A 22077-nucleotide genomic window follows, 5' to 3' on the forward strand; every position below is an offset into this window, starting at 1 on the left:
AAAACAATTAGTTTAAATGTTTACGAATAACTAATAAAATTTTCAGTTGTTAAAACTAGCTTACGGCTCTTACTAATAACTTATTTACAAAGGGTATAATTATAAATATAATTTTTTGTTTGGCGTTATTTAACAAGATTCAACGTGTGCTACATGCATTTAAAAAGCATAATTCTGATGGTTTAACCGTTTAAGCACTAAAGTTGACTTTCATTGACGAACGATTCTTCAAGTGTACGGAAAACTCGAGTGATAAAGTTGCACGTGATTAACCTAAATCAATGAACATAACACTATTTATTAATTACTTTTAATTTTTATTTTAATCTCAATTTATAAATTAATACTCTTTATAATAAGATGAAAACTTGTTGGATTCACCTTAATATAAATTTATTAATTTATTCAAGTAAAATAGAGTTGTTTAATACTCCTATTCCTATTAAAGTAATATATAGACAAATATTTAAAATTAAATAAGACATGTAATTAGAATATATTAGAATACGTAATAAATATAAAAAGCGAATAACAAACACCCAAAGGGTCATTGTCAAAAATGTAAATATAATACTCCCTTCGTTCCTTTTTGATCTTCCACATTACTATAACGGGTAGTTTCAAAAGTTCTTCCACTTTAGAATACTTTCTATTTTTAAAAAGTTTTTATCTCACTTTTACCCCTTAAAATCCCCCTTTTCTTTTAATGTACCCATTTTCTTTTATTTATAATTATTTTCTCTCTCATACTTCCAATACAATCATTACTTCACACTACTATTTAATTAAAATAATACCCACTACAACCTCATACTTCCAATACAATCATTACTTCCCACTATTATATAATTAAAATAATACCCACTACCACCAAAGATTCTCTTTTTCTTAATCTTTGTGAAATACCCAAATAGGAAGAACAAATAGGAACGGAAGGAGTATAATCTTTGTTTCATTTATTGAAAATATACTTATTTATTAGTTATTTTATACACCGCATATTGAATATAATTTATAACTAAAAATGAGTTGTAATTAATAAAAATTAGTTTTAATAATAAAATCAATTTTAATTAGTAAAACTCATTTAATTAGTAAAATCAATTTTATTCGCTAATCATTTGATTTGATTTGAGTATAATAGGAGTAATAATACTCTAATAATAATAATAATAATAATAATAATAATAGAGTCACCATGATTCTGTAGAATAATACTTTTGGATCCACAAAAAAGTAGTCTAAACAAGTAGGATGATATGATTCATATCTACTTTAAACCTTTTTCTCTCAATTCCGCCATTAAAGAACTCTTCTAATTTAACACATTCAAAAAAGTTGCTCCATCTTTCCACTTCAATTCCTTCACCAAACCCCAAATTCACAAAGAAACTATACATTTCATTCAAAAGCAAAAGCACTATCAATAAAGCTATTTACAACCACGTTAAGCAATCCAAACCCATTTCTACTCACAACATGCTTCATTTTCAGCTATATAGTACTCTCAACTTTACATTTCACTGCCCATTTGCTGGGTTTTTACTTGGGTTTTTTCTGCAATGTCGTCTGAAATCGTTCTTGCTGAACCCATTCAAGATATTGATGAAAGGGATCTTCCTAGTACGAGTACTGGAACTAAGTTTAATCAGAGGGAATGGGATAATACTGCTAGTTCTAGTAATGGTGTTACTAGATCAATTACTTATAAGGATTATGATCATTATGTTCCTGAACCCTTTGAAAGTGAGAGATTGCCTCTTACTTTGGCTACTGAAATTCGACGATTTCTTCGTGTTGCCAATCAGATTGAACGTCAAGAACCTCGTGTTGCTTATTTATGTATGTTTACTTTGTCTGTAATCCTTTTTTAGCTGCCTATAATTGGTTAAGTTTCTTTTGGTTTTGTGTTTTGAGGTGTTTTGTTGTGTTGGAGGATGTCTTAGCTCTTAAGTTTGTTGTTGGGCTTACATATATACGCCTGCACTAGAGAAGAGTATGATCATTTTGACAGTTTTCATCCTAAAATCAATTAGTAGTCAGTGGAGTTGCTCATTAAATTATATGTTGGTCATACTCTAATTTTTCAATTTGAATCACAACTCACAAGTGGTAGTTCTTAGCATGATGAGTGTTAACTTTCTGATAATTCAAGTACATACTTCAACTTTGTTGTACTATTCGTCTTTGTTGATTCAAGAATCAAATTGTTCGATGACGACGAGGCTTTTGAGTATTTGGTAGGGTAAGTTATAGTTTGTATTGGTGAAGGGCTTGATGGGGATGCAAGGGATCCTATATGCCATGATGTTGTTGCAAAGAACAATGTAGAGGAGGATCATGGGGGCTGCTTGAACGAGCTCTAAGGCGGCTTGTTCTAGCATCACACAAATTGGTAAGAGCATGCTTTGCTCGAAGGAGCAGGGGTGTGCTAGTTCGAGAAAAGCATGCGAAATCCTTGATTCTTGTGTTAGACTTCTTTCACCCTTTTAGTCTATAAAAAGGGCCTTTTGGGATAAAAGAAGAGCAAGAGAAGGGCGAACACATTGTTTGGATTGTTGAATCTTTAGAGAGAAAGTAAGAGTGTTTTTAATTGTTTTATTATGAATTTTGAAAGTAATGGGAAGCTTACAAGTCTGATTTTAAAATTAGATGCAAAAAGTGTGGTTAAGTGAAAACTACATGTTTAAAAGTAATGGGTCTAATTCTTGGTGATGTGTGAGATGCTGGATATGGTGTTGTTTGTATTAAATAGTTTATGAAGCCGAATAGCGTTTTCATGTTCTGAATGTCCTTGAGCAGGCCGTTTCCATGCTTTTGAGAAGGCGCATAATATGGACAAAAATTCCAAAGGGCGTGGTGTTATGCAGTTCAAAACCTCACTTCTTCAGCGCCTTATACAGGTAATATAAGTTCCTATGTTACGTAACATGGTAGAATGTAAGTAGTCCAAGTAATTAGTTGTTATAGATCACCATTATATTAGGTGTCTTATAATTTAGGTGATGCTTAATTTCGAATGCATGTGTCATTGTAATTTATGTCAAATACAAGTAATATTTTGTGCTGTTTTGAGTTTGTGATTAGCTATGTGAGGGATTTCTTGGTTTTTGCAATGACTAGGTTGTACACTATATATATCTAGCTAATTGGTTACTTGTTATATTCTTGACAAATAGGATATAGATGTGAGTATGGCTAGACGGAAGGAAAAGAGTGATATACGTGAGCTTAGACGTGTTTATAAGAACTATAATGAGTTCATCATGCGACATACTGGAACCGATGACTTTGCCAACAGGTAAGTCATCTACTTCTGATTCACATTATGCTGAATCCTATGGTATGATTGTGAAAGCTCAGTATTAGGTGATATCTATAGGTTCAATTTTAATGGATCTGTTGGTTTTGAATCTGACATTATGCAGAGAGAAGTTGACTAATGCACATGCAATTGCTTCTGTTGTGTACGAAGTACTGAACGCGGTTACACAAGCAACTGGCCATCAGGTTAGTTTTTTCTCTAAGTCAGTACATGATCAAGAATATTCAGAGTATTGCTAACAACATCCTTTCCTTTCTTTATCTCCACCACTTTTGACAGCTTAATGGTGGTAGAGGATCAATCTTTCACGAAACCTACAATATTTTGCCACTGGGTAATAATGGTGTTCAACCGCCTATCATGCAATATCCCGAGGTGTGCTCTTGCTTAATTATTTTATAAAATACTACTGCTTCATGATTCTAGATATATTATTTTCATTGTTTTCTGTGAGTGTTAAGTATGCTATTTTTCAGGATGCTTTGAATATATAGGTGAAAAGGTTTTGCTAAAATGAACTGAAAGTTTGCTGCAGATCAAGGTTGCTATTGCAGCCGTACGCAATATTCGTGGCTTACCTTTCATGGATGAATTTAAGAAGCTCAAAACTTCAATGGTTCCTTTCGACATATTTGACTGGCTCGGTTTTGTCTTTGGGTTTCAGGTATCTAAATACTTTCAACTGAAAATACAATTCATAGTAGACATGGTGACTAGTGTGATGACCTACTTTTTTGAGCTGTTACCCCCACAGTCCCTTTGAAATTGCTACAAGAGCATTTGGTACAAAGATTAAGGATGGGTAGGTTCATTCAAATTGTGTGGATGATATTATAAGAGAAAGGAAGTGTGTAGATGAGAATTAAAGAAAGTGATGGGAATGTTTTCATAAAAGGGAATTGCGGCGAAGTAAAAGGGACATACTAAATGGAAAGCGTGGCAGTTTCAAAGGGACATAGGGAGTATATATCATTGTAGGGCATTTATCTACTCCGTATCTGAATATATATTTATAATTTCTGTCAATATCAGAATGGAAATATTGCCAATCAGCGGGAACATCTTACTCTACTTCTTGCCAACACACACATACGAAATAGTCACAAGCAAACATCAGTATTAGTGGTACGTATGACACATTATCCTTTGAAAGAGATTGCATTTTAACTTTACAACTGAATGACCAACAATCTCATGTACAAAGTTTGCAGATGGAGCCCTAGATGGACTGATGAGAAAATTCTTCAAAAATTACACAAAATGGTGTAAATTCTTGGGCAGAAAAAGCAACATTCGGTGAGTGAAGATTACATTTTCTGTAGACTACATTTGCTCCCTCAATTTCTCTTTTGTTTTTTCATTTTAGATTTCAGTAACATTAACTATTCTGTTGCTGTTTCCTTAAAAGTTAAAACTTTATATATTTTAGTGAGCTGTTAATTCTATCTTAGAGGGAAGCCGGGGTATGTGGCATGTATAATGTGCTCTCATCTGTCATTGTCAATATTGTAAGAACTAAACTTATGAAGTCACTCCTTTACGGTCTGAACTCTAGTGCTGGTCTGATGATCGCCTTGAGATGATAAACTGTAGCAGTGAAATATTCATGAAATTAACAACTTGACGGTTTGATGGATTATATTATTCCATTTAAATTCTATACCTGAGCTTATACGACATTTCTATTATGCAAGTAGGAGTAGGTGTTCTTTTCTTGTTCATTCCAGTGTGCTATTACCTAATCTCTAGCATTCTCTATAATATTGAAAGACCTAATAAATTATTTTTTGTGAAATATTTGAGAATTGTTTTCAACAAAGATCCACAAATCTTTATCCTTTAGATGCTTATTTTTTGCGCATGGTGCCATGTTTAAGCTGTATTGCTTATATCACAACTTCATTTCCTTCTTGTCTTGATTGGCCGAGATTTTAGGAGTGAGATTGCTGACGTCTATTTTTTTTGACATTGTTGGGGCCTCATGAGAGGTTGGACCTTCACTGTTGTCATTGTTATATGTTGTACATCGCATTAATGATGCACAATTTTTACCTTGTATTCCATTTTCATTGAGTTGAGGTTTCTCTTCCCATCTAGGTCACTAATATTTCACCTTTTTGTTTTATGCAATTTTTTTTCTAGTTTTAAGTATCTAGTTTTCCCTTAAATGTAAAGCGGAAAAGCTAAGGAAATAATTTATTTGTGCAGGTTACCCTATGTCAAACAAGAAGCCCAACAATATAAATTGTTGTATATAGCACTATATCTGCTAATTTGGGGAGAAGCTGCTAACTTACGATTGATGCCAGAGTGTCTTTGCTATATATATCACCATGTATGTCGAAATAAGCACACTAATTTCCCTACATGCTTACCGTGTTGTTACTTAATATCATTGCTCTGTCTCTGTCCTATTCTCTTTTGCTTTGTTACATTAATTTATCTTTGATCAATACTCAAGAATTAGCTTAGCTCTGGCATTCAAGACAGCACATCATGCCTTAGTAACAAAGTTGGTAACAAGGGGGACCTCTAGGTTGGAGAAGTATTTATGTAAATGTAGTAAATGTCTTGAGTACATGTTTAGTGAACTCCAATTTCATAATGAAAAATGTGTATAAGGGGAGGCAATCATGTAAGTAAAGCTTTTTTACTTATATTTTGTCTGAAGGAAAGAAAGTTCTATTAGTGGTGTCAATGCATGATTCTTAACATCAATATCTATTGGTGTATAGGGTATATTTTACTTGTTATGACTAATATTGATTTCTTCTGACTAAGTAACTCAATTTGAAAATTTGTTTCTTGTTCAGATGGCATACGAGTTGCATAGCATGTTAACCGATGCTGTCAGCTTAATGACTTGGGAGAAGGTCATGCCAGCATATGGAGGAGAGAACAAAGCTTTTCTTAATAATGTTGTCCGTCCAATTTACAATGTTATAGCAAAGGTGCTCTGACTTGAAGTCTTTCTTTCAGTATTTGAGTCCACACTTAATCTTATTAATAACATTTCCATGGATTTTAGGAAGCTGAGAAAAGCAAAAATGGAACCGCTGATCATTCTAAATGGAGAAACTATGATGACCTGAACGAGTTCTTCTGGTTAGACAGAAATCTGATGTCTTCTAATTTTTAATTTATGTCTAGTTGATTAGTTATTATAGGGCTCAATCAATTGTTTGTGATTATATGCTTGCAGGTCTCCAAAATGTTTTGAAATAGGTTGGCCGATGCATAGTGATCCCATTGATGGTCATGATTTCTTTTATGTGAAAAACAAATCTCATGGTGATCAAAGAGAGGTGGAAGCAAAAAACAGTGAGGTGAACTTTCTTGTTCGCCTAAGGAAACTTTGTGGAAAGAAAGTGGTGAAGGATGAAGAACAAGGGGTAAGTCTTTCCTATATACTTTCAAGTTTACACCATTCTTTAGTGCAAACTATAGTTAAATTAATGAAACTTTTTGAGATAAGTAAGTTTATGGCTCTTTTTACCCGACGACTTGTTGTTGTTGCTCCTATTGCCCCTATTTACCAGTTGATCCAAATTGTGTCCAAAACTGCTGACGAATCGTTGGTGCTTCTGTGAACCAAATTGAAATTGAAATCTGAACTGAGCTGGCTTGTGTTGATCTTATATTCTAACTTGCTAAAGGACCTCCTATATCAAAATTTTCAAATCTATCTACTTGCTAAAAGTAAAAGGGTTTGTTTTGGGTTGCTTGGCATGTTTTGTTCATAAACTGCTATGGAACTTATTGATGAGTGGTCTGATAAAATTTGTCCACCCTCTGTCCTCTTTTGTTGATAATATACTTTCTTATGGTGGTTCCAGGAGATTGCAGACAAAGGCAGTCAAAAGACATGGCTAGGCAAAACAAATTTTGTTGAGATTCGTTCATTTTTGCAGATATTTAGAAGTTTTGACAGGATGTGGACCTTTTTAATTTTAGCGCTTCAGGTATAACAGCATTTCAAGTAGATTAACATCTTTGCAGGATTTTCATTCACTGATTTCTTTCCTTCTTGCTTTCTTTCTTTCCAGGCATTGATTATTATTTCTTGCCATAATCTTAGCTCTCCTCTGCAATTAATCGAGACAAATGTACTTGAGGACATAATCAGCATATTCATCACGTCTGCAGTGCTCAAGGTTATACGAGGTACAATGTTATTTTTGAATTATATGCATGCCCGGTTCTCTTCCATTGAAAAGTAAAAATATTTAGAATTTTTTTGGTTTTAATCAGTTTTAATAAGTAACACTCTGTAAATTGCATATGAGAAAACACACTAGAAAATCAGCAACTTCTGTTCTAATTCGCAAACTCAAATTTTTAATTAAAACATCAGTCAAGAGGTAAAATAAATTTATACAAGAAATAGTTTCTGTCCAGTTAAATTAGGTGAAGAGAATAGTCCTTGATATTGGTGCTTAGAACAAGTGATGGAAAAGAAAAACCAATTATTTTGCTTTGAGTAGGGATGGCAACTTAGTTCGAATCCGATCCCAGTCCGACTCGAACTAAGAAAACTAATCCGAGAAAAAGAAGTCTGAAGATCTCAGAAAAAATACAGCAATCTAACTCGACTCTGACTCCGATAAAATCTGACATCCTATTTGAACTTGTTCAAATATTTGTTTTTCTAGTTTATTTCAGGAAAATATGTGTTTTTTAGGATTGAGTTAAACATATAAATGTGCCCATTTTGACTATTATTTATATGTTTTTATGGGTGGTTGAGTTATTAAACCCCATCATAAAAGGATTTTTCTCAAGACTTCAACATTGTTTAAAATTTGTTGTGCTTATCCGAAAGAGAAGTTTTTTTTTTTTTTTTTTTTTTATTAAGTGAAAATTGCGCGAATCATAGTATATTTGAGTTATTAGGTTGAATTAGTGGAACTATTTTTACTTCTTAAGTAGAATTCGGGCAAATCATAGCCTATTCGAAAGATATTATTTTCATGAATCTACTTCATGTTAAGAAAATTTGATTGTTTGAAAAAAAGATGTCATAACTGAACTCCGCCAGAGGTACGAGAATTGAGTCGGAGCAAAGTTGGAGGACGTAAAATCTGAGTCTGGGTCTGAGGTAGGTGAAAAAAAGACCGACTCTTATTCGGAGAAAATTCAGAGTAGGTGAAAAAAGACTGACTCTTATTCGGTGAAAAAAAGACCGACTCTTATTCCGAATCAGACCCATTGCCATCCCTGACTTTGAGGATTAAATAAATTCACTCATGCTAGGTCTTCTATAGTGCATAGATTTTGAGAATTGAGGATACGATGATTGAAGAAAGTTGTGAGTCAATGTCCACTTTTAACGGCAAATTGAGCATGTCTTCATTCATCCTCTATAGAAGGTACAAAATCCACTTTGTGGTGTCCATATGGTGGTTCTGTTTATCTCAAGTCAAGTGCAGTTTTCATTTACAACTTAGAACTTTGGATCCGTATACCCTGTTCAACATCTTACTCACATATCACTTGCCTTACCTTAGGTTCAGTTATATCACACTTCAACTTCACGTAATATTCAAAAGACTGATTGGTAAATAGATAAAGGTTGACTAAGTAACATGGTGCCAAATAACGGCCGTTATAACACGACTCGGGCGAGTTGTAACGGTTTTCCAAGCGACCGTTCTGAAATAACGTGATTCTTAACGGGCTGTTGAAAAACGCCGAGTTGACTCGGATTTTGTCCGATTTGGGCGAGTTGAAACGGAAATTCGCGGAAAATGCGGGCGAGATTTGTTTTTCTTCATGAGTTTTTGACTGTGGCTGTAAGTCCACCATTAAAGCCCAACCCCTGAGCTTGAATCCCACGCCAATCCGACCTCCAAGCTTAAATGAGTTGAATCTCGCAAGGTATCGCACTACTGCTTGAATAAGTTGAATCAGAAAGATAGAAAAGAAAGAGTAGTACGATAGAAAATAGGGAAGAGAAATAGAAGAGATAAGGGTAAATTTGAAATCAGAGAATAGATGTAATTATCATTTAAGAGAGAGATGAAGAGATAGGAATAGGAAAAGTCAGAGAGAAGATGTGTAGACTGTATACTGTATAAAGTAAAGTGATTCAGAAATGGGATGTGTGTGGGGGGGGGGAGCGTGTAAAAATTTTAATTATGAAAGTATTGAACTTTTTGTGTATTTACTTTTTATTGTTAGTCATACACTCTTTTGTAGTACTTCATGTGTTAATTATTATTAAAGTTTTTTTTTTAATTGTATATACGTATTAATTGTAATTATATTTTTTAAATGTAATTACAAATTTTAATTAGTATTTTAAGATAAATGATAAAAAAATTGAAATATAAATTACTAAAAAAATTAGTTTAAAAGCAAATTAAAAAACATAATTTTGTATAACAATCGCGACCCGTTCCGCGATAACCGAATTTTTTCCGTTCCCGTGATCCGCGATCATGACCGCATTCGCGACCGCGTTTTTGCACCATGCAGTAAGTAATGACTGATTACAAATATATTATCTATTGTTGTTTGATATGTCAACTAGAACTCTCAACTTTTAAAGAACTTATCTAGTTTTAGTTTGTGAACTGACATACCAGAAGATAAACTTTAAATATCTGCTTATTTTTTAGCTGCTGTAATAATATTATCAATCTAAAGAATCATTGCTTATTTCACAGCTACTCTCGATATTGCATTTACATGGAAAGCTAGGAAGACTATGGACTCAAGTCAAATCTTGAAATTTGTTGTAAGGCTTATTATTGCGATGGTTTGGATGATTATACTTCCAGTCCTCTATGTGAACACAAGAAGAAAATATACTTGTTACTCCATCCGACGTGACAGCGTACTTGGAGATTGGTGTTATTCATCATACATGGTAGCAGTTGTTGTTTACCTAATGGGTAATGCAGTTGACGTGATTCTTTTCTTTGTTCCTCCGATTGGTAGATACATTGAGACTTCAAATGACAGAATATGTGCCTTTCTATCTTGGTGGACACAGGTAGGATTATTTTGTTACTAGCTCCAATGCATGGTTTATATATTTCATTTTTTAAATCTTAGCAAAAAATACAAAATGAAATAGTTGACATCAAGCTTTGTTGGAGATCCTGTTTAGAATGCCCAACTTTGGTCTTGGTTTGAGTTCTTACTGATGTAGTGGGTGGGACTGGGGACGCACTACTTTTTTCTAGAACAGTGTTATTCCAACATTTTAGACTAGGTTTTTGGACATAATTCATATGAATTTTAGCTCTATAACTTACCGTGTGTTTCCAATGTAGAAGTCACATATAATAACATTGATAGTGTTCAAACATGCTCATGTTTTAATGTGTACCTTTCAAAATCCCATGGAAGATGCTGATCTACTCTAACTGTTTGACAAATGTTGAACTAGCAAATTTCAATTTCTTCATCCTTGTCTTCATGCATTTTTGACTAGTCACAAAGTTGCATAGATAACCCTTTTTTGAGATCGGCTTCTCCAGACCATTGATTTATCTTCTTCAAAGTCTCAATTCCAAAAGATGGGGTTGGCTACTTGAACCATTTAAAGGTTCACAACTTCATGCTAAGGGGAGAAACTTAAGTTATATACTGATTGTCACTGACCTACTGCAATCTTCTTTACTGGACTTGGGACCGGAAATGATTGCCAAAAAAGCACTTCTTGATGGTGGTCAAGGTCAACAATGCGACCAGGTTAACGCTTATTATCACGAACTGATTAGCACCCTCCTTGGGCTTGGAACTGACAGTGAGTGCCACACAATACTCACTGCTACTGGCAGAGTTAGACAATAGATTTTTTCTTTTGATAATTGATTGTGTGAATGATGCTTGATTCAACATGCTATTGAGTTTCATCATAGAATATATGTTTTTGTACTAAAATTAATGCATACTTATGGCCACTGGCCAGATACATCATTTAGATTATGTAAATTGTTTCTAATTGTTCTCTTTGTGATGTAGCCAAGATTATATGTTGGACGTGGAATGCAAGAAGACCAAGTTTCCTCATTCAAGTACTCATTATCATTGCTTCATATGATTTTTGTCGAATCCATTTTCTTGCTTACTACTTTCAAATATATAGAGGGATGCCTCACATTTCACTTTATAGGTATATGCTGTTCTGGGTGCTGCTACTGCTGAGCAAATTGTCATTCAGCTATTATCTTGAGGTGAGTAAATCTTAAAAATATTTATATATTCTTGAAGCCAATTGAGTCAAATTACTGTTTTAGTCAATATTTTTCTCGGTGTCAATGAATTGTGCAGATTAAACCACTTATAGAACCAACTAGGCAAATGATGAGAATTCATTCGCATAAATATGAGTGGCATGAACTTTTTCCTCATGGTATGTAACTTCCCTCTTTATCTATTCAGTAAACTGAAAGTTTATCTTTAGTTTGGTTAATTGGGACCTAATTACACAACTACGCACTGTTTCAGTCAAAAGCAATGCAGGTGCACTTGTTGCTGTTTGGGCTCCAATTCTGCTGGTAAGTTTCCTACAAGCTGAGTGATGAACGAGTGCATTAGAGCGAAAATTTACCCATTCAACAATCTACATAATTTTTTTCCACTATGGTCTTAGTTCTCAAATAACGCTTCTGATCATGAATCAAAAACAATGTTTGCAGCATAAGCTCATTTTATTGTTAGTCAATTTTTCATTGATATTCAGTTAAAACATAAAAGTTATCGACCTGAAAAAGGATGTCATTCAGTGTGACAATTATTAGAAGCTGAACAATGAAGAAAATCAATGTGAACTTACTGACCTACCCATCATCTATTATTCTTATTCTCCTTATACCTTCATTTTTCATACTGCTATTACGATATTTGACAAGGAACATGGCATATGTTTTAGCCCAATATTTTTCAAATGCATAATTTACTTTGAAAATTGTTTTCAACCACCCTTATTAATGTTCTTTATGCTGCAGGCTTTCTTTTCCTTGACCATAAATTTGATGCCTTTAATTTGTTCTAGTTTATGTGAGGAAAATTCATGCTATTGTGTAAAAAATTGAGACATGTTCTTTTTAGTACAAGTTTAATAATTAGTTTCCTAAATGGAGACTGTCCTGTTCTCCTGCCAAAATATGGCTGTTATGATATGTTTGTAGCCATACATCGTTTGGATGACGGTTGTTTAGCAGAAATGATCATGTGCTTGGGTTTGCTGGATGATCGTGTTATTTATCCATTAGTTGCATAAGTTCTCTAGTTGTGTAGCTAAATTGGAGTAGCTAAAGTGACATTTAGATTCGTGCTCTATGAAATTAATTTGATACATCTACTTAACTTTCGAGATGTTTGCATCTTTTGCTTTTCAGGTATATTTTATGGACACACAGATTTGGTATTCAGTTTTTTGTGCAATTTTTGGTGGCGTTTATGGAATTTTGCATCATCTTGGAGAAGTTAGTGTTTTCTTCTGCTTCTGCATCACTGTCTGCTTTATCAAGTTATTTTGTCTTAGCCTTGCTTATACAACACAGATACGGACACTGGGAATGTTACGAAGTAGATTTAAGTTGCTGCCTTCTGGATTTAATGCTTGCCTGATCCCTCAAGTTTTACGAAATAATCACGACAGAAAAAACAAAGGGCTCTTTAGTCATTTGAAAAAGGTACAATTTTTCTCTGCTAAAGACCTGAGGTTACCCACTTGAACTATTTATGCCTGACTCTATTGATTATTGTAATTTATGCTATCATAGGAGCCTGGAAATAATAAAAGTGATGCTGCAAAGTTTGCCATAATGTGGAACCAAATAATCCTCAGTTTTAGACAAGAGGACTTGATAAACAACAGGTAGGTATTAGATCAAAGATCTCTTTTATTTCATGACAACTTTTTTGGACAAATCTCATATAATTTTAATTGCTGTGACAGAGAGAGAGATTTAATGGTTATGCCATTGTCATCAGAATTATTGTCTGGCCATATTCGTTGGCCTGTCTTCCTTTTGACAAATGAAGTAAGATGAGTCGATTAACCTTTTGTACAACTTTTTCTATGAATCTATTTATGAGCCTTACCCCATCAAATTGCGCCTGTCAGCTCTCAACGGCACTAAGCATTGCTAAGGATTTTGTTGGAAAAGATGAAGATCTAATCAAGAAAATAAAGAAAGTTAGCCTTAGGTACTCTGCAGTGAAAGAGTGCTACAATTCATTTAAGAACATTCTTGGAATTATTGCTGTTGGGGAGCTGGAGAAGAGGTAAAGAACAGCCTGTTCTCAATATCTTTAAGCTACCAAATTTTCTGTTTTTCTTATCTGAGTTACATTTTTCTTTCTTATGGTGCTTTTAACTGTTCAGGATGGTGTCTGGTATAATAGCTGAGATCGAGGAAAGCATCAAAAGATCAACTCTGCTTGAGGATATAAAAATGAGTGTGCTACCAGCCTTACATGCTACATGTGTAAAATTGTTTGAGCTACTGGTATTTTTTGGATTTCAAAATATTAGTATTTGTTTTGTCATCTCTCTATATTTTAGTCTGACGGTAAATTGGTCATCATGCTCAGGTTGAAGGAAATGAGCACCAATATTTTGAAGTTGTAAAAGTACTCCAAGACATGTTTGAACTTGTAACAAATGGCATGATGATAAATGGTTCCAGGTTTGCTTCATTGTTAAAACTTGATAAGCATGTTTCTTTAATTATTCACTATTATTGCTTGCTTAAAGATATATATATATGCAATGTGCACAGAACATTGGATATGCTAAACTCTTCTCAGCAAGATGGTGATCATTCAGCATATTTCACGAGAAAGATTCAACCAGAGTTATTTGCATCAAAGAATGCTATTCATTTCCCATTGGCTAAGGACGGGGCACTCTATGACCAAGTAAAAATTATTTGCTTTTATTCCGTCTGTTGTTTGTTGCTTTTAGTTTGATGAATTTCGTCATCCAAAATTTAGACATGCTTTTGAATCTATGATTTTCTATTGGGAATAAGGGTTTGGCATTGTTGTTGTTGTTGTTGTTGTTGTATAACTACAACATCGTATTGTTCACAAACAAAACAGCATTGTGTCAGGGATAGATGCAGGACAGTTTGTGTACAATTGGTTCATTTATATATGCCACTCTATCATGTCTATTGAATTGAAATGCCTTAAGGCATCAACATGTGAGCGCATAGTTATCCAAGAAAACAATATTGGATTGAATTTCTAATATTTAATGTAACAGATTAAACGTTTCCTCTTGCTTCTCACCATAAAAGACAAAGCTTTGGATATTCCAGCTAACTTGGAAGCTCGAAGGCGAATCTGTTACTTTGCCACTTCTCTCTTTATGAATATGCCTGCTGCTCCTAAAGTGCGAAATATGATGTCATTCAGGTCAGCATTTTGCTTCAGTCACATCTGTCACAAAAGATCTCTGTGTTTAAATGAATGAGTGTATTAAAATCGGTTTTAACTTTTGATAGCACAATGTACCATCCCCTTGACTAAGTTATTTGATTGGAATCTTAGTTCTTTTTCTTTGTCATCAACTAATTGTATTTTATCGAGCTCCTTTTTTGTCGTTCAGGAAAATGCTTATATATATATATAACTTACTGCTTGTAAGACATGACTTTTTTGACATAGATCCTGGTTTTGGTGCATTAAGTAATGATATAGTATGTAGGAAGTATTGTATGTACCTCGGGGCTATCCAAAGGTCTTTCATTTTACACAGATGATCTCTTGATTATGATCCCAAGGTCTTCCATTTTAAAATAATAATGTATTACATTTTCTTTTGTTGCAGTGTGTTGACCCCACACTATGAGGAAGAGGTTAAGTTTTCTATGAAGGAACTTCTATCTAGCCAAGAACAAGTGTCAATTATTTTCTATATGAAAAAGATATATCCAGGTTTTTTGGTGTTCTCATTCTGTTCTCTTCACAAAAATGTGTCTATTACTGAGGTTTCGCTGATGACACTTGTATTGTAAAATTTTAGATGACTGGAAAAATTTCTTAGAACGCATGGGTTGTGATGATTTAGATGCCTTAAAGTCTAGAAACAAGGAGGATCAGCTTAGGAATTGGGCTTCGTTTCGGGGACAAACTTTGAGCAGAACCGGTAGAGTAATTTTAATCTAAAATGGATAATTTAATTCCAAAATAGTCTCACTAAATGTTCATTTCCTGTTTATCCTCTTTATTTCTTTTCTCTATGTTGCCAACAGTCCGGGGAATGATGTACTACAAAAAAGCCTTAAAATTGCAAGCTTTTCTTGACATGGCAGAAGACAGAGGTTTGTTTGATATAAGATTAAACTAAAATATCTTGATGAATCATTGGATGCATTATATGCATTATTTTTTTTTTTGAAAAGCTGCATCCTTTTACTAATGGTTTATGTGATCATATAGATATTCTTCAAGGTTATGAAGCCATGGAGAGGGGGAATGATACTTTATCTGCTCAGCTAGATGCATTAACAGACATGAAATTTACATATGTTGTTACATGGCAAATGTATGGTTCTTGCAAGGCTACTGGAGATCCGCGTGCACAGGACATGCTTGATTTAATGACTAGGTATTTTTCAATGTAAATATTGTTATTCCTTCGTCACAGTTGATTTTTTACTGTGAAATTGTTGTGTGACTGGATCAATGATGAAAGGTACCCAGCTTTACGCGTTGCTTACGTTGAAGAGAGAGAACTAATTAGTGAACAGGAGACTGATACGGTGAAGTCCAATAAGAAAACTGGAAAGGTGTATTCATCGGTGTTGGTTAAAGGAGGCGTTAATGGTCATGATCAGGTAATGGAAAGTTTTGCAATCACTGTCCTATTTATTCAAAATAAACAATCTAAACAGATGAAACATAGTAATTGTTTTACAATTTGACTTTTCTGTTATTTTCCTTACTTTTAGTAATTATTTTAATCATCAATCAGGAAAGTCTCTAATCATTTAAGCTCGTATATTGTGATTCGTTTTGTCCACTGCATGCAGTTTGGATGTCTCATTTTGTCCTTTATTTTTGTGTTCTCTTCTTGTCTTATTTGTCACATCTATTTTGATTTCAATTAACTTTCTGATCTTTGAAGCAAAAGTTTGGTATTCCCCTGGTTTGATGCTTAATTTTGTAGGTCCTTCACTCCTCCCGCTCCACTTGACATTTTTATCCTAATGCCTCTTGTAAGAAATGGTTGCCTCTTACTAATTATGGCATCTTTTTCAGATGACCATTTGAGGCTTTTGTCAACCCCCCTCCCCCCCGGTCTCATTGCATTTCATGGTGTTTTAAAACTATGAATCAATAGTTACCCATTGAGTCTTTTGCCTCCATTTGTGTCTTCTTCTTGATTTTCATGGAATCATCAATTATCATTTCATGTGTTTATGTCATCTTTGATTCATGATTTTGCCTACTCATTGGTTTTGGGCTTTCTCTTGACAAATGATCAGTTTTACCATCAATTCGGAACTTAGAGAGGGTCAACAGAAAGTGTTTTAGAATTTTTTTAGCAAAGGGGATCACTTATAAGCTAATCTCGACAAATGCTATCAAAATATTCTTATTTTCAAGAAATATGTATATTATTGTATCAAGTATCAACAATAACATTGGCATATTTCTTAAATTCTTTTAAGAGGTTTGTGTTCATTAGGGGGACGGAGCATTTTAATTATTCAGAAGCAAGAAAATAAGAAATATGTCTTTTCTCTAAATAATGCACATGAAGTGTCTGTACTCGTGGAATGGACTACCATGATATGTCATGAGTCACAATGAAGATTATTATGGACTTTTTACTATTCCCATATTCCATTATGTTGTACATAGCTCAACTTAAACACATAGTATGCCTGAAAGGTCTGGACTGCGATTTTCATTCGAGTTTCATGTTTTAACATCAGTTTTACATCAAGCTGTAGTAAGGATGCTCAACCCCCCCCCCGAGTTTCGATTATAATTCAATTAGTGCTGGTTGATTCAATTTTGCAGGAAGTGTATCGTATTGAGCTTCCAGGTCCACCTAATATAGGTGAAGGAAAGCCTGAAAACCAAAACCATGCAATAATTTTTACACGTGGCGAAGCACTCCAGACAATAGATATGAATCAAGTATGTGGAATAAAAAAAACATCCACCATCAAAACAATTTGTGTTTCTCACATTGTGTATGTGCTTGCAGGACAACTATTTGGAAGAAGCTTACAAAATGAGAAACGTCCTGCAAGAATTTATGGAAGACCAAGGAAACCGGACTCCTACTATAGTTGGTTTGAGAGAACATGTATTTACTGGAAGGTCAGTTATGATCTCCATGTGCATGCTAGATGCTACTCAGATATGAATTTCAGACTCGGGTTTGAGTCCAAGAGATTGACTTAGAAAATTCTAATGTCAAGATGTGTAGTGGATCATGTTTACAACTGTCCGAAGTTATGATTATAAGAACAAGTGTGCCATGATCCGTTTCTGGCTTATACATATTCATACATGCATATACAAGGTGAAAGTGTGAGTATCCTATGCCTGAGCTAAAAAGAGCCATTGAGAATCATTGCTAATCGCTTCTTCTGATGATTTTCTTGATTCTTTTCGGATGCTTGTTTACCATAAAAGAAAATACAAAATGGATATAATATCATTTACCAATGTCGGTCTAGTTTTCTTATTTTACAGCCTTGTGTTCTGAATGCGTGTAAATCCGGCATTCCTGTTTTTAGAAAAGTGGGGTTTTAGTTTGACATATAGTTAGTTTATCTGTGTGGGTGGGCTCTCCATAAATTAGGAATTTTATCCTGAAATTCATAATTAAGCAAATAAAACAAGCCTTATGTGTGATTGCAGTGTCTCTTCATTAGCATGGTTCATGTCGTACCAAGAGACTAGCTTTGTTACTATTGGCCAGAGAATTTTGGCTAATCCTCTCAGGTATGTCATCTAACCCACCCATTATGTAAATATAAATATAGGCAGGATAAATTAAACTTTTGATTTATTCTTCCGTTTGCTGCTTACTAGTGAGAATGTGCTTTGTACATTCTATTAGTAATCTTTTCATCCATGTGATTTTACCCTCTTGCGGGAGTTTCTTCTTTAATTATCTCTGCATTTGAATGGGGATATGTGTATGAGAGTACTATGAATTGATTAATAGAACTAAATCAGTAAAATAGAAATGAAATGATAAAAGAGACAGAGAAATTATATTATAAATTGATGATTAAAGGAAGCTTACTACCTAAAAGCAAATAATAAAAGATAAAACAAGATCATTATAAAAACTCCCTAATTCCCCTTATTTATATAATAAGCCCCCCTCTTAATACTAACTTATTCCCCAAGTCTTTCCTATATGACAATTACCAAAGTTACCCCTACGTAAAATCCAAATATCAGATCATTGCGGAGAGAAGTGAGCTAGAGAGTATAAAGTGGAAATAATTACCAATGATGAAATATGGAAAAATCATATGGGTTATCCAAACAATTGCATCAAAATCACATGGATTGAGGGAGTACATCTTTGAAGGTTTATATTGATCAGCTTAATTATAAATCCTTGTACCAGATTCAAAGTTGTCATCTCTTTTTCACATTTCTAAACACAGGGTACGGTTTCATTACGGTCATCCAGATATATTTGATAGGATATTTCACATAACAAGAGGTGGTATCAGCAAAGCGTCAAGAACAATAAATTTGAGTGAGGATGTTTTCGCTGGTAGAACTCTGTACACATCTTTTTGATTGTTACATAATTTCAGACATTGTTATGTGAGAAATGGACCATATATGTGCAGGATTCAATTCCGTATTGCGGCGTGGATGTGTTACATACCGTGAATACATCCAAGTTGGAAAAGGTCGTGACGTAGGACTGATCCAAATATCAAAATTTGAAGCTAAAGTAGCTAATGGAAATAGTGAACAGACTTTAACCCGTGACATTCATCGTCTTGGGCAGAGATTTGACGTATTCCGGATGTTATCATGTTATCACACAACAATTGGCTTTTATTTTAGTAACCTGGTGCGTTTTCAAATGGCATTCCTGTTATATATATTTCTGTGTCATATATTAATGAGATTTTGAGTTATCATTGCTTTAATTAACATCTCTATTCATCTAGTTCCTTATTTCAAAACTTTTGTTTTGCATGCTCTTAGTTACTTATTCTACTAATTTTAGATGATCAATATTCGATACTGATAGCAACTATCATCATTACCTTCATGGGGTTTCAACCTAAAGCTTAAGCTGATGGTTGAAGCCCTGGGATATGCTATATACTCTATCACTTCATTCATTGATTTTTTGTATGCTGTCTTTCAGATAACTTTATTTATGTAGAATTGGGTGCTGAACTTGGCCAATTTTATTCTTGAAATTTTGCAGATATCAGTGATTTCCATATATGTGTTCCTATACGGGCAGCTGTACCTAGTTCTCAGTGGGTTGCAGAAAGCACTCATTATTGAAGCGAGAGTCCATAACGTACAATCCTTGGAAACCGCTCTAGCTTCGCAATCATTTATACAACTAGGACTCTTAACCGGTCTGCCTATGGTTATGGAGATTGCATTGGAGAGGGGATTCTATTCCGCTCTTAAAGATTTTGTCCTTATCCAACTGCAGCTTGCTTCTGTGTTCTTCACCTTCTCTTTTGGAGCGAAATCCCACTATTATGGCCGAACGATTCTCCATGGAGGTGCTAAATACAGACCTACAGGTCGCAAAGTTGTGATATTTCATGCCACCTTCTCCGAGAATTACAGATTGTATTCGAGAAGCCACTTTGTGAAAGGATTTGAGCTGCTCCTCCTGTTAATTGTTTATGATCTGTATCGTAAGTCGTATCAAAGCAGCATGGCGTATCTCCTGATCACGTATGCTATCTGGTTCTTGTCACTCACATGGTTGTTCGCCCCATTTCTGTTTAATCCTTATGGATTCGACTGGCAAATTCTTGTCAATGACTGGACAGATTGGAACAAGTGGATAAGGCAGCAGGGTGGTATAGGTATTCCACCCGATAAAAGCTGGCAGTCCTGGTGGTACGACGAACAAGAGCATATTCGTCGTTCTAGATGGAGTTCTCGGCTCATTGAAATCATCCTCTCACTAAGGTTTTTCGTGTATCAATATGGTCTGGTCTATCAGCTAAACATCTCGAAAAACAGTGGCAATTTTACTGTCTATGTGCTCTCTTGGGTAGTCGTAGCTGTGATTTTTCTCTTAGTAAAGGTAATTCTACCCATATTCCTTTAATCAAATTCATTTTACAACATTCTTAAACAGAATTCGTAGTATCAGATATTCTTCTGCTAGTATAGGATATGCTTCATTTCCCGTCATCTATATAGCTCAGCAAATGTTTTGCATACATAAAACTGGATTTTTCTCGATGAAATGATGTCAATGTCGTTTTGCAGCTCGTCAATATTGGAAGGCACTGGCTAAGTGCTAATCATCAGTTTCTGTACAGACTATTCAAAGCGTGCCTCTTCTTGGCTGTCGTATCCACGATTATCTCACTTTCACTCGTTTTTGATCTTTCGATCTTGGACCTGGTAGTATGCTGCCTTGCTTTTTTACCCACTGGATGGGGTTTAATATTGGTAAGCTACTCGGAGATACTCCTTCTACCCTCATGAGTTTGCTACAAATATACTGAGGGTGTTCGACAAATGGCTGATAGTTATTTTGAACAGGTTGGTGGGAGCAACTTGTTGTAGATTAACCGATTCACACCAACAAGTTGTTTCAACCAATTAATTTACCAAAACAGTAGTATTAGATGGTTTGACCATTCAATCATCTATTTTGCCAAACACCCTTGACATTTTTCTGGCAACATATCATTATCAGTAATTCGTAAATTTTAATTAAAAGTCTAAATCTTGTCAATACTTTGGTTCTTCAGATTGCACAAACACTGAGGCCTCTGATAGAAAACACTGGTATCTGGGATTTTGCTCGGGTTTTCGCTCGAGCTTATGATTTCAGTATGGGAGTGGCTCTATTTGGTCCCATTGCTCTTTTCTCATGGCTTCCAATCACCTCAGCCTTTCAAAATCAATTTCTATTCAATGAAGCATTCAGCCGAAGATTACAAATTAAACCTATTCTCGATAGGAAAAAGAAGCGCACTTAGTTTGCTCATATATGTTTTTATGAGTTTGCACCATAAAACTCAAATATGTCGGAGCTTTTTGAGTTCTATGGTACAAACTCAAAAGTAAGTATGAAGGGAGTAGTATTTATTAGTAGATGTGAAAAAAGATAGGATTATTCTATTTAGTTTTAGAAGATTTAAAAAGAAAATAAACAACTAATATAATTGTATAAATCATTTTTATGTAGGTAAATCACATTGAAATTAATGATATAGATATTACTATCATATTTTTTAAGTTTAGAAGGAACTTTTAGTCAATTGACTTTTTCTAAATAAATAATAAAGTTGGGTGTTATCATTTTAATATTCATAACATTTTGATTTTTTATCTTGTTAATAATACATTTCACAATATAAATAAATATCCTAACAAATAAAAAGGAACAAAAATGAAAGCAAGTAATGTATGTATGATAGAAAGCTAGGTGTATCAATGGCAAAATGCGAGATGAGCATATATGTTGAATAAATTACAGAAAAATTTATTCTTTTATTAATTTTTCTAGTAGTAATCCCCACTTTTAATTCATTTTTGTATTATCATCAAAAGCAAAAAAATAAAATAAA

The 22077-nt window shown here is 34.2% G+C and overlaps 1 protein-coding gene across 3 annotated transcripts; it reads left to right on the forward strand.

Moving 5' to 3' along the window:
* Window positions 1-1225: 1225 nt before the first annotated feature.
* Window positions 1226-21748, forward strand: LOC130818221 (putative callose synthase 8). Of its 3 annotated transcripts, XM_057684307.1 has the most exons (41): window positions 1226-1842; window positions 2803-2903; window positions 3180-3301; window positions 3429-3510; window positions 3605-3700; window positions 3861-3989; window positions 4358-4450; window positions 4530-4621; window positions 5534-5660; window positions 6139-6276; window positions 6354-6430; window positions 6528-6717; window positions 7162-7287; window positions 7372-7489; window positions 9994-10322; window positions 11300-11352; window positions 11451-11511; window positions 11609-11690; window positions 11786-11835; window positions 12679-12765; window positions 12844-12975; window positions 13066-13160; window positions 13242-13326; window positions 13410-13570; window positions 13671-13794; window positions 13880-13974; window positions 14068-14206; window positions 14556-14707; window positions 15123-15229; window positions 15318-15440; window positions 15547-15615; window positions 15734-15902; window positions 15990-16131; window positions 17324-17443; window positions 17514-17629; window positions 18176-18259; window positions 18940-19052; window positions 19132-19361; window positions 19728-20576; window positions 20765-20950; window positions 21256-21748. In XM_057684307.1, the coding sequence occupies exons 1-41, from the start codon at window positions 1563-1565 to the stop codon at window positions 21484-21486; spliced, it is 5955 nt and encodes a 1984-aa protein (XP_057540290.1). In that variant the 5' UTR covers window positions 1226-1562; the 3' UTR covers window positions 21487-21748. The 3 variants fall into 3 exon arrangements, with proteins under 3 accessions (XP_057540290.1, XP_057540291.1, XP_057540292.1); XM_057684308.1 differs by lacking the exons at window positions 1226-1842; window positions 2803-2903; window positions 3180-3301; window positions 3429-3510 and having other exon boundaries at window positions 3614-3700; window positions 3802-3989; XM_057684309.1 differs by lacking the exons at window positions 1226-1842; window positions 2803-2903; window positions 3180-3301; window positions 3429-3510; window positions 3605-3700 and having other exon boundaries at window positions 3944-3989; window positions 4537-4621.
* Window positions 21749-22077: the final 329 nt, after the last annotated feature.

This window comes from Amaranthus tricolor, chromosome 7, assembly GCF_026212465.1.
Source record: "Amaranthus tricolor cultivar Red isolate AtriRed21 chromosome 7, ASM2621246v1, whole genome shotgun sequence".
In the NCBI taxonomy this organism is placed as follows: Eukaryota; Viridiplantae; Streptophyta; class Magnoliopsida; order Caryophyllales; family Amaranthaceae; genus Amaranthus; species Amaranthus tricolor.

What these genes read in the sequence shown, in the direction of transcription:
- LOC130818221 (XM_057684307.1), top strand. Translation starts at nt 1,563, where the DNA reads ATGTCGTCTGAAATCGTTCTTGCTGAACCCATTCAAGATATTGATGAA. An exon ending in CTATCATGCAATATCCCGAG is followed by an intron (nt 3,701 to 3,860) that starts GTGTGCTCTTGC and finishes AGTTTGCTGCAG; the next exon opens with ATCAAGGTTGCTATTGCAGC. An exon ending in TCTTCCTTTTGACAAATGAA is followed by an intron (nt 13,327 to 13,409) that starts GTAAGATGAGTC and finishes TGCGCCTGTCAG; the next exon opens with CTCTCAACGGCACTAAGCAT.